The 17,202-nt window shown below is 65.2% G+C and overlaps 2 protein-coding genes across 2 annotated transcripts; one reads left to right on the top strand and one right to left on the bottom strand.

Annotated features, from left to right (window-relative positions):
- Positions 1–3,273: 3,273 nt before the first annotated feature.
- On the bottom strand, positions 3,274–5,195 carry ZBTB12 (zinc finger and BTB domain containing 12). Its single transcript, XM_084540376.1, is given in 3 exon segments — positions 3,274–3,882; positions 3,884–4,655; positions 5,179–5,195. Coding segments are annotated over 3 exon segments (1,233 nt in total). The 5' UTR covers positions 5,180–5,195; the 3' UTR covers positions 3,274–3,422.
- A 1,206-nt stretch (positions 5,196–6,401) lies between these two features.
- Positions 6,402–16,973, top strand: C2 (complement C2). Its single transcript, XM_084540375.1, is given in 17 exon segments — positions 6,402–6,598; positions 7,747–7,936; positions 8,911–9,084; positions 9,530–9,625; positions 9,704–9,840; positions 10,559–10,697; positions 10,774–10,920; positions 11,581–11,670; positions 12,850–13,067; positions 13,963–14,074; positions 14,629–14,779; positions 14,877–14,953; positions 15,044–15,135; positions 15,632–15,767; positions 16,185–16,234; positions 16,634–16,718; positions 16,721–16,973. Coding segments are annotated over 17 exon segments (2,196 nt in total). The 5' UTR covers positions 6,402–6,415; the 3' UTR covers positions 16,840–16,973.
- Positions 16,974–17,202: the final 229 nt, after the last annotated feature.

Raw genomic sequence — 17,202 nt, 5'->3', positions numbered from 1 at the left:
CCCCCCCCCCCGTTCCTCTACGCTACGGAGCCCCCCAGGACCCCCCCCCCGGTCACTACGAGCTACAGGGAGAACGGGGACCCCCCCTGACCCCCCCCAAAAAAATTTTGGGGGGCACACAGGGACCCCCCCCACCAGGATGGGTCCCAGCCCCCCCCCCCAAAAGCTGGGGGCCAACGGGGGGGGGGACCCCAAAATCTGGGGGGGGGCACCCAAAAGGTGGGAGCCCCAAAGGTGGGGGGGGCATTCCAAAATTGGGGGGGGCCACACCCCAAAATCTGGGGGCCCCAGGAAGGGCACCCCAAAATCTGGGGGGGTCCACCCCAAAATCTTGGGGATCCACCCCAAATCTGGGGGCCACCAGGATGGGGGTGCCACCCCAAAATCAAGCGGGGGGGCACCCCAAAATCTGGGGGGGCACCCCAAAATCTGGAGGCCAATGGGGGCCACCCCCAAAATCTGGGGGGCCCACCCCAAAATTTTGGGGTCCCCCGGGGGGAGGGCACCCCAAAATCGGGGGGGGGCACCCCAAAATTGGGGGGGGCCCACCCCAAAATCTGGGGGCCACTGGGGGGGGGGGCACCCAACCGGGGGGGGCCCAAATCTCCCCTGGGTATCCCCAAGGCCAAGCCCGCCCCCCTGTGATGACATCAGCGGCAGGCAGCCAATCCCGTTGTCCGAAGGTGAGCCGCGCCCCCTGGCTGAACCGTTGTCCAATGAGAGGCCGAGGTCTCCAGGTGGCCGAGCCTGTCGTCCAATGAGAAGCCGAGACCTCCAGGTGGCCAAGGCCATCGTCCAATCAGGATCTTTGGCACCCATGACAGCCGAGCCCCTCGTCCAATGGCGAGGAGCCGCCCCAAGGGGCCACCCAACCGGCCGGCTGGCCAAATCCATCAGCCAATCACAAGGGGCAGCGTTCCAGCTGGCCAAACTCATCAGCCAATGACGGACGACGTTGTTCCCGATGACCAAACCCATCAGCCAATCACAAGCCACGGCGTTCCAGGTAGCCAAACCCATCGGCCAATGACGAAGGACGGCGTTCCAGTTGGCCAAACCCCCCAGTCAACGTCTGATTGGCCAAACCATCAGCCAATGGTGAGCCACGGCGTTCTGATTGGCTAAACCCGTCGTTCAATGTACCGTTGGGCAAACGCATCGGCCAATGACAAACCACGGCGCTGCGGTTGGCCAATCCCATCGGCCAATGACGAGCCACGGCGTTCTGGTTGGCCAAACCCATCAGGCAACGTCCAGTAGAGCAAACCCATCAGCCAATGACCAATCACGGTGTTCCAGTTGGCCAAATCCATCAACCAATGACGAACGACGGCGTTCCTGTTGGCCAATCCCATTGGCCAATGTCCTATTGGCCAAATCTATCAGCCAATGACCAACCGAGGTGTTCCAGTTGGCCAAATCCATCGACCAATGACGGTCCACAGAGTTCTGGTTGGCCAAACCCATCAACCAATGACCAATCGTGGCGTTGTGGTTGGCCAAACCCATCAGCCAATGACAAACGACGGCATTCCCAATGGCCATACCCATTGTTGAATGTCCAGTTGGCCAAACCCATCAGTCGATGACCAACCGAGGTGTTCCAGTTGGCCAAACCTATCGGCCAATGACGGTCCACAGCGTTCTGGTTGGCCAAACCCATCAACCAATGACCAACCACGGCGTTCCAGTTGGCCAAACCCATCGCCCAATGTTCCGTTGGCCAAACCCATCAACCGATGACCAAAGACAGCGTTCCAGTTGGCCAAATCCACTGGCCGATGTCCAGTTGGCCAAATCCATCAGTCGATGACCAACCAAAGCGTTCCAGTTGGCCAAACCCACCAACCAATGACGAATGACGACGTTTCGGTTGGCCAAACCCATTGGACAATATTCCATTGGCCAAACCCATCAGTTGACGTCCAACCACCGCTTTCCAGTTGGCCAAACCCATCAGCCAATGACTAAAAGCGGTGATCCCAACGGCCACACCCATCGCCCAATGTTCCATTGGCCAAACCCATCAGTCAATGACCAACCACAGCGTTCCAGTTGGCCAAACCCATTAGTCAATGACCAATCACAGTCTTCCAGTTGGCCAAACCCATTGGTCAATGTCCAGTTGGCCAAACCCTTCAGTCAGTGACCAACCACAGCATCCCCACTTGGCCAAACCCATCAACCAATCACAAACAAAGGCTTTCCGGTTGGCCAAAACCCATTGGACAATGTTCCGTTGGCCAAACCTTCAGTCCGTGACCAACCACATTGTTCCAGTTGGCCAAACCCATCAACCAATGACGATCAACGGCCTTCCAGTTGGCCGAACCCTTTGGACAATCTTCTGTTGGCCAAACCATCAGTCGATGACCAATCAGATTGTTCCAGTTGGCCAAACCCTTCAGTGGATGACCAACCATGGTGTTCGGGTTGGCCAAACCCATCAGTCAATGACCAACCACAGCATCCCACTTGGCCAAACCCATCAACCAATGACGAACGATGGCGTTTCGATTGGCCAAACCCATCATCCAATGTTCTCTTGGCCAAACCCTTCAGTTGATGACCAACCACAGCGTTCCAGTTGGCCAAACCCATCAACCAATGATGATCAACGGCCTTCCAGTTGGCCAAACCCATCGCCCAATGTTCCCTTGGCCAAACCCTTCAGTCGATGACCAATCACAGTCTTCCAGTTGGCCAAACCCATTGGACAATGTTCCGTTGGCCAAACCCATCAGTCAATAACCAACCACAGCGTTCCAGTTGGCCAAACCCATCAACCAATGATGATCAATGGCCTTCCAGTTGGCCAAAGCCATCAACCAATGATGAATGATGACATTCCAGTTGGCCAAACCCATTGGACAATGTTCCGTTGGCCAAACCCATTGGTCGATGACCAATCACAGTCTTCCAGTTGGCCAAACCCATCAGTCAGTAACCAACCACAGCGTTCCAGTTGGCCAAAGCCATCGCCCGATGTTCCGTTGGCCAAACCCATCAACCAATGACGGTCAATGGCCTTCCAGTTGGCCAAACCCATCAACCAATGACGGTCAATGGCCTTCCAGTTGGCCAAACCCATCAACCAATGACGGTCAATGGCCTTCCAGCTGGCCAAACCCATCGCCCGATGTTCCGTTGGCCAAACCCTTCAGTCGATGGCCAACCACAGCGTCCAGCTTGGCCGACCCCATCAGCCAACGTCCGGTTGGCCGCGCCCATCATCCTGCCGACCAACCACCGCTCTCCGGTTGCCCGAGCCCACCCCCCAGCGGCCTCCCCGCGCCCCGATGTCACCGCCCCCAGGCCGGGCCGTCCCCCGACCGCCGCTCGGCCCGGACGCCGAGAGCGCGCGGGCGCCCACCCGGAGCGGTGCCGGGGTGTGGGGGTGGGCCGGGCGCCCGCCCCCCACCTCAGCGCACCAGGACGTTGATCTCGGCCACGCTGGCCTCCAGCACGTTCTCGGCGGTGGTCTTGCCGTGCTGCTCCTTGAGGTGGCGGCGGATGGCGGGCTTGTGGGCGAAGCGCACGTCGCAGTAGGAGCAGCGGTAGGGCCGCTCGCCGCTGTGCAGGTTCATGTGGTCGTGGAGGGTGGACTTCTGCGTGAAGCTCTTGCCGCAGACGCCGCAGCCGTGGGACTTGACGCCGCGGTGGACGTTCATGTGGCGGTTGAGGTTGCTGCTGTGGTTGAACTGCTTGCCGCAGCGCGGGCACATGAAGACGAAGTGCTGGGCCCGCATGTGGAACACCAGCTTCTCCACCCCCTGGAAGCCCTCCCCGCACTTCCCGCACCGCGCCGGGGCGCAGAACGACGACGAAGATGACGATGACGATGACGATGATGAAGACGGAGGTGGCGCTGACGATGACGGCCCCCGGCGGCGGCGGCGGCGCGATCCCGCCGCCCTCCTCGGCGGCGCCGGCGCCGGGGAAGATGAGGACGCCCTCCCCCTCGGCGTCCTCGGCCAGGCTGTAGCGCGCCTTCACCACGCCGAGCGGCGGCAACCGCGGCGCCTCCACCACCGCCTCCACCACCGCCTCCACCACCCGCGGCCGGCGCCTCCTCCGCGGCGGCTCCGGCGCCGGCATCACCGCCGCCGCCGCGGCCGCCGTCACCGTGCCGGGCTCCACCTTGACGATGCACACATCGGGCGCCGCTTCCTCCTCCTCCTCCTCCTCCTCCTCCTCCTCCTCCTCGCGCTTGGCCGGCCGCAGCAGCGGGGGCTCGGGGGGCGGCGTGTGGATGAAGCGCGCCAGGGCGCCGCGGCAGCGCTCCACCACGTGCTCCATCTGCAGGTAGCTGGCGGCCGTCAGGTAGTTGACGAGGTCGCGGCCGGCGAACTCGAGCGCGCCGGTGTAGCAGGAGAGGAGGAGGTCGGCCAGCACGCGGGCGCTGTGGGCCAGCGAGACGCGGAGCTCGGCCGCCGGGTTGAGCAGGAACTGGTCGCGGAGGAAGGGCGAGCAGGCGGCCAGGATGACGCGGTGGCCGCGGAAGCGCAGGCTGCGGGCCACGATGGTGACGTCGCAGAAGCGCTCCTCCGCCCGCAGCCGCGTCATGCTGCGCAGCGCCGCCGCCTCGTGGCCCGGCAGCTGGAAGCGCAGCACCTCGGCGCAGGAGGACATGGCGGGGGGGGGACTGGGGGGCACTGGGGGGGGAGTGGGAGGGACTGGGAGGGGTGATGGGGGGACTGGGAGGGGGTATAGGGGGACTGGGGGGGAGTGGGAGCACTGGGAGGGGGTATAGGGGGGGGAAATGGGAGGAAATGGGGGGAAATGGGGGACTGGGAGGGGGGAAATGGGGGGAAATGGGGGACTGGGAGGGAGTGGGGGGGCACTGGGAGGGGTGATGGGGGGACTGGGACGGGGTATAGGGGGGGGAAATGGGGAGAAATGGGGGACTGGGAGGGACTGGGAGGGACTGGGAGGGGTGATGGGGGGACTGGGAGGGGGTATAGGGGGGGAAATGGGGAGAAATGGGGGGAAATGGGGACTGGGGGGGACTGGGAGGGAATTGGGAGGGACTGGGAGGGACTGGGAGGGAGTGGAAGGGGGTATAGGGGGGGAAATGGGGAGAAATGGGGCGAAATGGGGGACTGGGAGGGACTGGGAGGGGTGATGGGGGGACTGGGAGGGGGGGGAAATGCAGGGAAATGGGGGACTGGGGGGGACTGGGAGGGGACTGGGAGGGACTGGGAGGGAGTATAGGGGGACTGGGAGGGGTGATGGGGGGACTGGGAGGGAGTGGGAGTGGGAGAAATGGGGAGAAATGGGGGGAATGGGGGACTGGGAGGGACTGGGAGAGACTGGGAGGGACTGGGAGGGGACTGGGGTAGAGTGGGGGGGAGTGGAAGGGTCTGGGATAGGTGCTGGGGGGACTGGGAGGGACTGGGAGGGAACTGGGAGCACTGGGAGGGGACTGGGAGCACTGGGAGGGGACTGGGAGGGACTGGGAGCACTGGGAGGGACTGGGGGGTGCTGGGAGTGGGGGGAAATGGGGAGAATGGGGGGAAAGCAGGGGAAATGGGGGTAACTGGGAAGGACTGGGGAGGACTGGGGGGGACTGGGGCACTGGGAAGAGTGCAGACAAGGGGGTCAGAGGGAAACTGGGGGCACTGGGAGTTACTGGGAGGGGTTACTGGGAGTACTGGGAGGGGTTACTGGGAGTACTGGGAGGGACTACTGGAGAGCACTGGGAGGGCTTACTGGGAGGGGTTACTGGGAGTAACTGGGAGGGGTTACTGGGAGTATTGGGAGGGATTAATGGGAGTTACTGGGAGGGGTTACTGGGAGTTACTGGGAGGGAGGAATGGGGCGTTACTGGGGGAGGTCACTGGGGGGGAACTGGGAGCACTGGGGGGTCACTGGGAGGGGTTACTGGGAGTACTGGGAGGAGTCACTGGGAGTAACTGGGAGGAGTTACTGGGAGCACTGGAGGGAGCAGCGGGGGTCACTGGGGGGGGTCACTGGGGGGGGTTACTGGGAGTACTGGGAGCACTGGGAGGGGGGGGGGGCGCAGTCACGTGACCTCGACCTGCGGAGAGAACCCGGCGATGACGTCAGCACCGCCCCTCCCCCCACCCCCTGCCCCCCTCCCCCCCCCCATTAAACCCCCCCCCCCGACCGCGGGGCATTGTGGACCCCCCCAATTTTTTTGGGGGGGGGGGGGGCTGTGACGTCACCACCCCCACCCCCACCCCCCCCACGGTTCCCATGGCAACGCGGGGGGGGGGGGGGGGGGAGGGGAAAAACCGGGAGGGGGGGGGGGCAAAAAAAAGGCGGGGGGGGGGCAAAAAAAAAAGGCGGGGGGGGGCCCGAAGGGGGCGGGGGGGGCCCGAGGGGGGCGGGGGGGGGCCCGGTGCCCCTCCCCCCCCCCCGCCGCCCCCCGCCCCCCCCCAGAGGCCCCGCGATGGCCCCGTGGGCGCTGCCGCTGCTGCTCCTCGCCCTCCCCGGCGCCCCCCGAGCGGCCCCCCCGCCCTGTTCGCCCCCCCCCAAAGCCGCGGGGCCCCCCCCGGGACGTACCCGCGACCCCCGGGCTGGGGGAGGCAGCGGGGGGGGCCCGGGGGGAGGCCGGGCCCGGATCCGTGCCGAGGTGCGGGGGGAGGGGGGAAGGGTTTGGAGGGGGCACACGGCGAAAGAGGGAGGGAGCGGGGGGGAGGGCGAAATGGCGCCGGGTGGGGAACGGGGAGCGGGGAGCGGGGGGGAGGAAGGTTCCGGGGCACGGAGGTTCCGGGGGGGGTTTGGGGGGGTTTTGGGGGAGTTGGGGGATTTTTGGGGGGTAAAGGTGGGGTTTGGGGGATTGGGGGTGTCAAATATGGGGTTTGGGGGGGATTGGGGTGTTTAAATGCTGGGGACAGGGGGGTTGGGGGGCTCTAAGGGGGGGGTTGGGGGTGGGAACCCAAATTTGGGGGGTTTTGGGGGGGGTTGGGGGAGTTTGAAGGGGTTTTGGGGGGTAAAGGTGGGGTTTGGGGGATTGGGGGTGTCAAATATGGGATTTGGGGGGGATTGGGGTCTTTAAATGCTGGGCACAGGGGGGTTGGAGGTCGCTAAGGAGGGGTTGGGGGGGGTTGGGGGGATTGGAGCCCAAATTTGGGGGGTTTGAGGGGATTTTGGGGGGGCTGGGGGGATTTTGGGGGGGGTAAAGGTGGGATTTAGGGGATTGGAGGTCTTAAATCTGGGATTTGGGAGGATTTGGGTCTCCAAATTTGGGATTTGGGGGATTTGGGGGCCTTAATTCTATTTGGGGGAGAATCAGGGTCCCTTGGGTGGGTTTTGGGGGCATTGGGGGTCCCCTAAACTGGGATTTGGGGCATTTGGGGCCTTAATTCTGATTTTGGGAGAATTGGGGTCCCTAAATCTGGGTTTTGGGGAATCTGGGGCCTTAATTCTGTTTTTGGGGGAACTGGCATCATTAAATCCTGGATTTGGGGGAATTTGGGGCCTTAATTCTGTTTTTGGGGGGAATCGGGGTCCCTCGGGTGGGTTTTGGGGGCATTGGGGGTCCCCTAATTTGGGATTTGGGGGCATTTGGGGCCTTAATTCTATTTGGGGGCATTTTGGGTCCCCAATCTGTTTTTTTCCCACCCCACAACGGGGTCCAACGCGGGGGGGGGGGACCCCAAAAAATCCCCTCCGGGGCAACCCAAACGCCCCCAAACCACACCCGGGCAGGATGGGGGGGCAAGACCGAACTGGTCCCAGTTCCCCCCCCACTCCCCCTTACTGGGGGGGTCCCCGCAGCCCCCCCCCGGTGCCCGGCCCCGCTGTCGTTCCCCAATGGGGCCGTGGCCCCCCGGCTGCCCGCGTACCCCCCCGGCAGCGCCGTGGCCTTCGAGTGCGACGACGGCTTCGTCCTGCGCGGGGCCCAGCGCCTGCGATGCCAAAAAGGGGGGGTCTGGAGCGGGACCCCCCCCCGTCTGCGACGATGGCGGTGAGAGCCACGAGAGGGACCCCAAAAAAAAAGCAAGAAAAAGGGCCCAAAAGGGCCGAAATGGAACAAAAAGGGCCAAAAGGGATCCGGGAGACCGTAAAATGCCCCAAAAGGGCCCCAAAAGGGATCCAGGAGACACCAAAATGCCCCAAAAGGGACCCCCAAAAAGGGCCCAAAAAGGGTTCCAGAAGACCCCAAAAGGGCCCGAAAAGGGATCCGGGAGACCGTAAAATGCCCCAAAAGGGCCCCAAAAAGGCTGCAGGAGGCACCAAAAAGGCCCAAAAAGGCCCCAAAAGGGCCCCAAAAAGGCTGCGGGAGGCACCAAAAAGGCCCATAAAGGGCCCAAGAAAGGCCTAAAAGGGCCTGGGAGACCCCAAAAGGGCCCTGAAAGGGCTCCAAAGGGCTGTGGGAGGCCCTAAAAAGGGCACAAAAAGACCCCAAAAGGGCCCCAAAAGACCCCAAAAAGGGCCCAAAAGGGGTGCGGGAGGCCCGAAAAGGGTCTCAAAATGGGCCCAAAAAGGCCCCAAAAGGGATCTGGGAGACACCAAAAAGGCCCCAAAAGGGCCCCAAAATGCCCACAAAAGACCCCAAAAGGGTTCCAGAAGACCCCAAAAGGGCCCAAAAAGGGATCCGGGAGACCGTAAAATGCCCCAAAAGGGCCCCAAAAGGGCTCTGGGAGGCACCAAAAAGGCCCAAAAAGGCCCCAAAAGGGCCCAAAAAGGGATCTGGGAGACCCCAAAATGGCCCCAAAAAGGATCTGGGAGACCCCAAAAGGACCCCAAAAAAAGCCCCAAAAGGGCCCTGGGAGATGCCGAGCCCCCCCCTTCCCCCCCCCCCCCCGGGACCCTAATTAAAAAAGGGGGAATTTGGGTGGAAGATGTGGGATTTTCTTTCTTTGGGGGGGGGTTGGGGGTATTTTTGGGGGTCTCGGGGGTCCTGCCCCCCCCGGGCCCCCCCCCTGACGCCCCCCCCAGCAGGTGACTGCCCCCCGGCGGGGGCCCCGGCCGGGGGGGTGACGACGGGGGGGGGCCGGTGGCGGGGGGCCGAGGTGGGGGTGCGCTGCGGGCCCGGGCTGCAGCTCCTGGGACCCCCCCGGCGGCGCTGCCTGGACACGGGGCAGTGGTCGGGACCCGAACCCAGCTGCCGGCGTGAGTGACCCTATAACCCCCCCCGACCCTACAACCCCCCGACCCTATAACCCCTGACCCTATAACCCCCTGACCCTATAACACCCCGACCCTATAACCCTGTGGCCCCATAGCCCCCTGACCCTATATCTGCCTGTCCCCATAGCCCCCGACCCTGTACCCCGATGCCCCTGTGTCCCCATAACCCCACACCCCAATGTCCCAATGTCCCCAAAACCCCAATATCCCCCCACCCCAATGACCCCATAACCCCCTAACCCTACACCCCAATATCCCCATACCCCAATATCCCCCCACCCCAATGACCCCATAACCCCAAACCCCCCACCCCAATGTCCCCATAACCCCATAACCCCCCACCCCAATGACCCCACACCCCCCAAATTCCCCCATGACCCCCCCATGACCCCCCCATGACCCCCCATGACCCCCCGTGACCCCCCAGACCCCTTCGCCTTCGACACCCCCGAGGACGTCTCTGCGGGGCTGGGCGCCTCCTTCGGCGCCCTCCTGGAGCGAGCGGGGGCCCGCAGCGACAACGGTGAGCCCCGCCCACCCCCCCCCCTCCGATGACGTCACCTCGATGACGTCACGATGACGTCACGGTGACGTCACGCAGGCTCGTCGCTGGGCCGCCGCGTGGTGCTGAGCCGCTCGGGGGCGCTCCACGTCTACGTCCTCCTCGACGCCTCCGGCAGCGTCGGGCCCGGCGCCTTCGGCATGCTGCAGCGCGGCGCCACCGCCCTCGTCGATAGGGTGGGGGGCTTGGGGGGGGGCTGGGGGGGCTGGGGGGACATTGGGGAGGGGTTTGGGGTCAAGGGGAGTCGGGGTCAGGGGGTTTGGGGTTGGGGGTTTGGGGGCTGGGGGCTTGGGGAGGGGTGTTGGGTCTTGGTTGCGTTGGGGTTGGGCGTCTCCAGTTGGGTTTTGGGTGCTCCAGTTGGGTTTGGGGGCTTCCAGTTGGGGTTGGGGGGCTCTAAATAGGGTCTGGGGGCTTCGGGGGGGGGGCTTCGGGGCTTGGGGGGGCATTGGGGAGGGGTTTGGGGTCAAGGGAGTTGGGGGCGGGGGGGTTGGGGTTGGGGGTTTGGGTGTTGGGTCTTGGTTGCGTTGGGGTTGGGCATCTCCAGTTGGGTTTGGGGGGTTCCAGTTGGGTTTGGGGGGCTCTAAATAGGGTCTGGGGGCTTTGGGGGGGCTTGGGGGAATTTGGGGAGGGGTTTGTGGTCAAGGGGAGTTGGGGTCGACTCCCAGAATGAGCCCAGGCCCCCCAAATGGCATCAGGACCCCCCCAAATGAGCCCAGATCCCCCCGAAATGAGCCAAGGCCCCCCCAAGATGAAACCAGGACCCCCCAAATGAGATCGGGACACCCCCAAACGATCCCAGGCCCCCCCAAACAGCCTCAGGACCCCCCCAATGAACCCAGGACCCCCCCAGCACGGTGCCAGCCCCCCCAAATCCCCCCCAAATCCCCCCCCCAGCTGAGCAGCTTCGAGGTGCCGCTGCGTTTCGCCGCCGTCTCCTTCGGCAGCCGCGCGCGCGTCGCCCTCTCCACCGCCGAGGACGCCTCGGCCGACGCCGACGAGGTCATCGAGCGCCTGAACAACATCACCCTGGCCGGTACGACCCCTTGGGGGGGGTCACAACGGGGCCGGGACCCCCGGGACCCACCCCCCTGTGTGTCCCCCCCCCATAGAGCACGGGAACGCGACGGGCACCAACGCGCGGGCGGCGCTGATGGAGGTCTACCACATGGTGCTCTACCAGAAGGAGCGCGCGGCGCGGGCCGGCCAACCCGACGCCTGGCGCCAGACGCGGCACGTGGTGTTCCTGCTGACCGACGGTGGGCTCGGGGGGGGCTTTGGGGGGAGTTTGGGGGGGTTACAGGGGGATTTGGGGGGGTTTCGGGGGGTTTTGGGGGGTTTCGGGGGGTTTCGGGGGGGATCGGTTGACTTGCGTCCCGTTGGGTTGGTCAACGTTGGAGGGAAACCATGGTAGGTGGAGGTCATGGTTGAGGATGTGGGGTCTTTGGGGGTCTTCAGGGGTCTTTGGGGAGGATTTGGGGTCTTCAGGGGTCTTCAGGGGTCTTTGGGGGGGGTTACAGGGGGATTCGGGGGGGTTTTGGGGGGTTTTGGGGGGGTTCGGGGGGGGATCAGTTGACTTGCGTCCCGTTGGGTTGGTCAACGTTGGAGGGAACCCGTGGTAGGTGGTGAAGATTGAGGATATGGGGTCTTTGGGGGGGTTTGGGGGGTTTTTGGGTCTTTGGGGGTCTTTGGGGGTCTTTGGGGGGGGGTTTGGGGGTCTTTGGGGGGGTTTCGGGGGGTCTCCATTGACCCAGGTCCCGTTGGGTTGGTCAACGTTGGAGGGAACCCGTGGTAGAGGGAGGTCAAGATTGAAGACGTGGGGTCATGGTTTTATTTTGGGGGGGTCTTTGGGGGGTTTGGGGGTCCTTAGGGATTATGGGGGGGTCTTGGGGGGGTCTCCATCGCCCCGTGCCCCCCAGGGAGGTTCAACGTGGGGGGGAACCCGCGCGAGGCGGTGGCCAAGATCGAGGACGCGCTGGAGACCGAGCCGGACCGCCGGGAGTTTTTGGGTGGGTGGGGGGCAAGGGGGGGTCGGGGGGGGGCTGGAGGGGTTTGGGGGGGGCATCACGGGGGGGTTGGGGGGCATTGGGGGGGCTTTGGGGTCTTTGGGAGGCATCGGGGGGGGATTTGGGGGGTTTTGGGGGGCTTTGGGGTCATTGGGGGGGCTTTTGGGGGCTCTGGGGGGGTCTCTGGGGGGCTTGGGGGGGCTCCGGGGGGGTCCCAAGGGTGTCCCCGGGCCCCTCCAGGCAGATTTGGGGCCCCCAAATCTGCCCCCTCCCCCCCCCGCCGCCCTTTGCCCCCCCCCTGTTTGCTCTTGCGCCACCCTTGGGTGCCCCCCCCGCCCCCCCCCCGCCCGCGCGGTCGCGGCCCCCGCTCGGCCTTGGCCTGGGCCAGGGCACGGAGCCGGCCCCCGCCCCCCCCCCGGGCACCCCCAGACCCCCCCCTCGGCGCCCCCAGACCCATTTTGGGTCCCCCCAGCCCCATTTTAGACCCCCCCAGCCCAAATTTAGCCCCCCCCAGCCCCATTTCAGGCCTCTCCAGCTGCCCCCAACCCCAATTTAGCCCCCCCAGCCCCATTTAACACCCCCAGCCCCATTTTAGACCCCCCCAGACCCATTTTACTCCCCCATAGCTGCCCCCGAGACCCACTTTACACCCCCATTGTCCCCCCATAGCCCCACTTTACACCCCCCCAGCCCCATTTTACCCCCTCAGCCCCATTTCACACCCCCATAACCCCCCATAGCCCCATTTTACCCCCCCAGCCCCACTTTACACCCCCAATTTACCCCCCCAGCCCCATTTTACCCCCCCATTTCCCCCCCAATCCCCACTTCACACCCCCCAGCCCCCATTTCACACCCCCCCAGCCCCATTTCAGCCCCCCAACCCCCACTTCACACCCCCCCAGCCCCATTTCACACCCCCATAGACCCCTCATAGCCCCACTTCACACCCCCCAGCCCCATTTCACACCCCCCAACCCCCATTTCACACCCCCCCAGCCCCATTTTACCCCCCCAGCCCCACTTTACCCCCCCCTTTTACCCCCCCATTGCCCCCTCCCAGCCCCATTTCCCCCCCCAACCCCCACTTCACACCCCCCAGCCCCATTTCACACCCCCCCATCCCCATTTCACGCCCCCCCAGCCCCATTTCAGCCCATTTCACCCCCTCTCCCCCCCCAGAGATCTACGCCTTCGGGGTGGGGGCTCTGGAGGTAGACCTGGTGGCCCTGGAGGCGGTGGCGTCGCGGGGCGCGGAGCCGCACGCCTTCAAGCTGCCCGACGCCCCCGCGCTCGCCCGGACCCTCGAGGGGGCTTTGGCCCTCACCAGCGTCGGCGACCTCTGCGGGGTCATCGTGGGGGGGGACGCCGCCCGCCCCCCCTGGCACGTGGTGCTGAAGGTGGGCGCCCTTGGGGGGGCGTTGGGGGTGGTTGGGGGGACCTTTGGGGTCATTGGGGGGACCCTTTGGGGTCATTGGGGTCATTTGGGGTCATTGGGGGTTGGGTGGGGGGCATTTAGGGACGTTGGGGGACCCTTTGGGGTCATTGGGGGTTGGTTAGGGGTCATTGGGGGGACCCTTTGGGGTCATTGGGGTCATTTGGGGTCATTGGGGGTTGTTGGGGTTGGTTAGGGGTCATTTGGGGGACCCTTTGGGGTCATTGGGGGTTGTTTGGGGGTCTTTGGGGGTCTTTGGGGGTTGGGTGGGGGGCATTTAGGGACGTTGGGGGACCCTTTGGGGTCATTGGGGTCATTTGGGGTTGGTTAGGGGTCATTGAGGGGACCCTTTGGGGTCATTGGGGGTCATTGAGGAGACCCTTTGGGGTCATTGGGGTCATTTGGGGTCATTTGGGGTCATTGGGGGCCACTGGGGGTCATCAGGGGGACACTTTGGGGTCATTGGGGATCATTTGGGGTCGTTGGAGGCCTTTGGGGGTGCTTGGGGGCCATTGGGGGTCATTGGGGACACCCTTTGGGGTCATTGGGGGTTGTTGGGGGGCATTGGGGTTGGTTGGGGGTCATTGGGGGGACCCTTAGGGGTCGTTAGGGGCCATTGGGGGTCATTGGGGGCCATTTGGGGTCATTGGGGGCCATTTGGGGTCATTGGGGGCTGTTGGGGGTCATTGGGGGGACTTTTTGGGGTCTTTGGGGGCCATTGGGGGGACCCCTTGAGGTCACTGGGGGTCACTGGGGGCCATTGGGGTTGGCTGGGGGTCATTGGGGGGGCTCTGGGGGATTTGGGGACCCCTTGGGGACCCTTTGGGGTCATTGGGGTCCCCGTGGTGTCCCCCCCCCAGACGGGGGCGCAGCAGCGCTGCGGGGGGGCCCTGGTGGGGGGCCGCTGGGTGCTGACGGCCGCACACTGCTTCCTGGGGGCACCCGGACCCCGAGCGTGGAGCGCGGAGCTGGGTACGGGACCCCAAAACCCCCACCCCATTGACCAGGGGACCCCAAAACCCGGATCCCAATTCCCAAGGGGACCCCAAAACCCAGACCCCATTGACAAAAGGGACCCCAAAACCCTGACCCCAATGCCCCAGGGAACACCAAAACCCCCACCCCATTGACAAAAGGGACCCCAAAACCCCCACCCTAATGCCCAGGGGACCCCAAAATCCTGACCCCAATGGCCAAGGGGATCCCAAAACCTCAACCCCATTGACCAACAGGACCCCAAAACCTGAATCCCAAAGCCCCTGGGGACCCCAAAACCCAGGACCCCCACCCTAATGCCCCAGGGGACCCCAAAATCCCCACCCCATTGACAAAGGGGACCCCAAAACCCGGATCCCAATGGCCAAGGAGACCCCCAAATCCTGACCCCAATACCCAGGGGACCCCAAATCCCCCCCTGACGTTCCCCTGTTTCCCCTGGGGACCCCAAATCCCCCCCGTGACCCCCCCCATTTCCTCTGGGGACCCCAAATCCCCCCCTGACCCCCTCCCCGCGCTGTGGGGTGCAGGGGGGGGGCGCCAGGTCCCCATCCGGGCCTGGGTCTCCCACGAAGCCTTCGACGTGCGGGGGGGGGCGGCGCGGGGGGTCCCCGAATTCTACGACTACGACGTGGCCCTGGTGGAGCTGGAGGAAGAGCCGGACCCCCAGGGCCCCCCCCGGTGAGTTTTGGGGTGCTGGGGGGGGGGTGCACAAAGCCAGGACCCCCCCCCCCTACACACACACACCCTAAATTTTGTGCCCCCCCCAAAAAAAAAGGAGGGTCTGCATCCCCTGCACCGAGGACGCCAACAGAGCCCTGAGGAAGCCCCCCGGGACCAGCTGCGAGGAGCAAGGTGGGGGGGGGGCTGGGGGGGTTTTTGGTGGGGTCCCGGGGCTTGGGGGGCTGCTGCTGACCCCCCCTGACCCCCTGCCCCCCCCCCCAGAGGCTGAGCTCCTGGGCCGGCCGCGGGTCCCGGCCGAGTTCGTGTCCCTGCAGGGGCAGCGCCTGAGGGTGAACATCAAGGAGCACGAGGCGGTGAGAGCGCGACCCACGGCCACGACCCATAGATCGGGCCCGGACCCATAGATTGGGTCCAGACCCATAGCCCGGACCCATAGCCAGGGCCCTGCCCCATAGCCCCAACCTATAGATTGGGTCTGGACCCATAGCTCGGACCCATAGATTGGGTCCGGACCCATAGCCCTGACCCAGAGATTGGGGCCAGACCCATAGCCAGGGCCCTGCCCCATAGCCCAGACCCATAGCCTGGACCCATAGCCCGGACCCATAGATTGGGCCCTGCCCCATAGCTCAGACCCATAGATTGGATCCTGCCCCATAGCTCGGACCCATAGCTCGGACCCTGCCCCATAGCCCCGACCCATAGCGTGGATCTTGCCTCATAGCCCAGACCCATAGCCCAGACCCATAGCCCAGACCCCTAGCCAGTGCCCCCCGTGCCCCCCCTGCGACCCCCTGTGACCCCCCTATGACCCCCCCCATGACCCCTGTGCCCCCCTGTGCCCCCCAGCGAGCCGCCTGCGAGGCGGGGGCGGTGCAGCCGGGGACCCCCCTGGCCAACGCGTCCCTGGGGGCCGTGCTCACCCCACGCTTCCTCTGCACCGGCCAGGAGAGCGGCGGCCAGCGCGAGGACGCCGCCTGCAAAGGTCCCAAAAAGCCCCAAAAAGGCCCCAAAAAGGCCCCCGACCCCAAATCCCCGCGGCCCCATATCCCCCTGACCCCAAATCCCAGTGTCCCTGTGTCTCTGTGTCCCCAAATCCCAGTGTTCTGGTGTCCCCATATCCCCCCAACCCCAAATCCCCACGGCCCCATATCCCCCCAAACCCATAACCCAGTGTCCTGGTGTCCCCCTGTCCCCATATCCCAATGTCCCCATATTCCCCTGACCCTATGTCCCTACGTCCCCATGTCCCCCAAATCCCTGTCCCAATGCCCCTGTCCCCAATTCTCCCAGACCCCATGTCCCAATGTCCCCAACCCTCCCAATGTCCCCAAATCCCCAAGCCCCCCCCCAACGTCCCCAAATCCCCCCCGATGTCCCCAACGCCCCCTCCCGCCCCCAGGGGAGTCGGGCAGCTCGCTGTTCCTCGAGCGCCGCCACCGCTTCATCCAGGTGAGTGCCGGGGGGGCACCAACGACCCCCGGGACCCCCCCGGGACCCCCCCCCGGGACCCCCTCCTTGGGTGTCCCCAACTTGGGGGTCCCATCTGGGGGTCCCCAAATGGGGGTCCTCAAACCTGGGGGTCCCCAAATGGGAGGTCCCTAAACGGGGGTCCCCAAACCTGGGTCCCCAACTTGGGGGTCCCCAAACCTGGGGGTCCCCAACTTAGGGGTCCCCAAACCTGGGGGTCTCCAAATTGGGGGTCCCCAACCTGGGGTCCCCAACCTGGGGTCCCCAACCCTGGGGGTCCCACATTGGGGTCACACCTTGGGGTCCCCAAACCTGGGGGTCCCTAGGCTGGGGTCCCCAACCCCATGGGGACCCCAACCCACGCCCGTCCGTGCCCCACAGGTGGGGGTTCTGAGCTGGGGCACCTTCGACCCGTGCCGGGGGGGGGGCCGCGACGCCGAGGGGCGGCTGCTGCGCGCCCCCCCCCCCCCGGCCACCGGCCCCGCGACTTCCACATCAGCCTCTTCCGCGTCCAGCCCTGGCTGCGCCAACACCTGGGGGGGCGGCTGCGCTTCGCCCCCCTGCGCGCCCCACAGCGCGACCCATAGCTGGACCCATAGCGGGACCCATAGCGGGACCCATAGCCGGACCCACAGCGCGACCCATAGCGGGACCCATAGCCGGACCCATAGCCGGACCCACAGCGCGACCCATAGCGGGACCCATAGCCGGACCCATAGCCGGACCCACAGCGCGACCCATAGCCGGACCCATAGCAAGTCTTAGGGGGGGACCCATAGCCGGACCCATAGCTGGACCCGTAGCGAGTCCTATAGGGGACCCCATAGCCAGACCCACATCCAGACCCATAGCCGGACCCACAGCGCGACCCATAGCCAGACCCATAGCGGGACCCACAGCGGGACCCATGGTGGGACCCATGGCCAGACCCATATAGCTGGACCCATACC

This window comes from Aythya ferina (assembly GCF_964211825.1).
Source record: "Aythya ferina genome assembly, contig: HAP1_SCAFFOLD_523, whole genome shotgun sequence".
Classification (NCBI taxonomy): Eukaryota; Metazoa; Chordata; class Aves; order Anseriformes; family Anatidae; genus Aythya; species Aythya ferina.
Note: the sequence above shows the minus strand (reverse complement) of the source record. Positions and strands in the feature narration are given on the sequence as shown.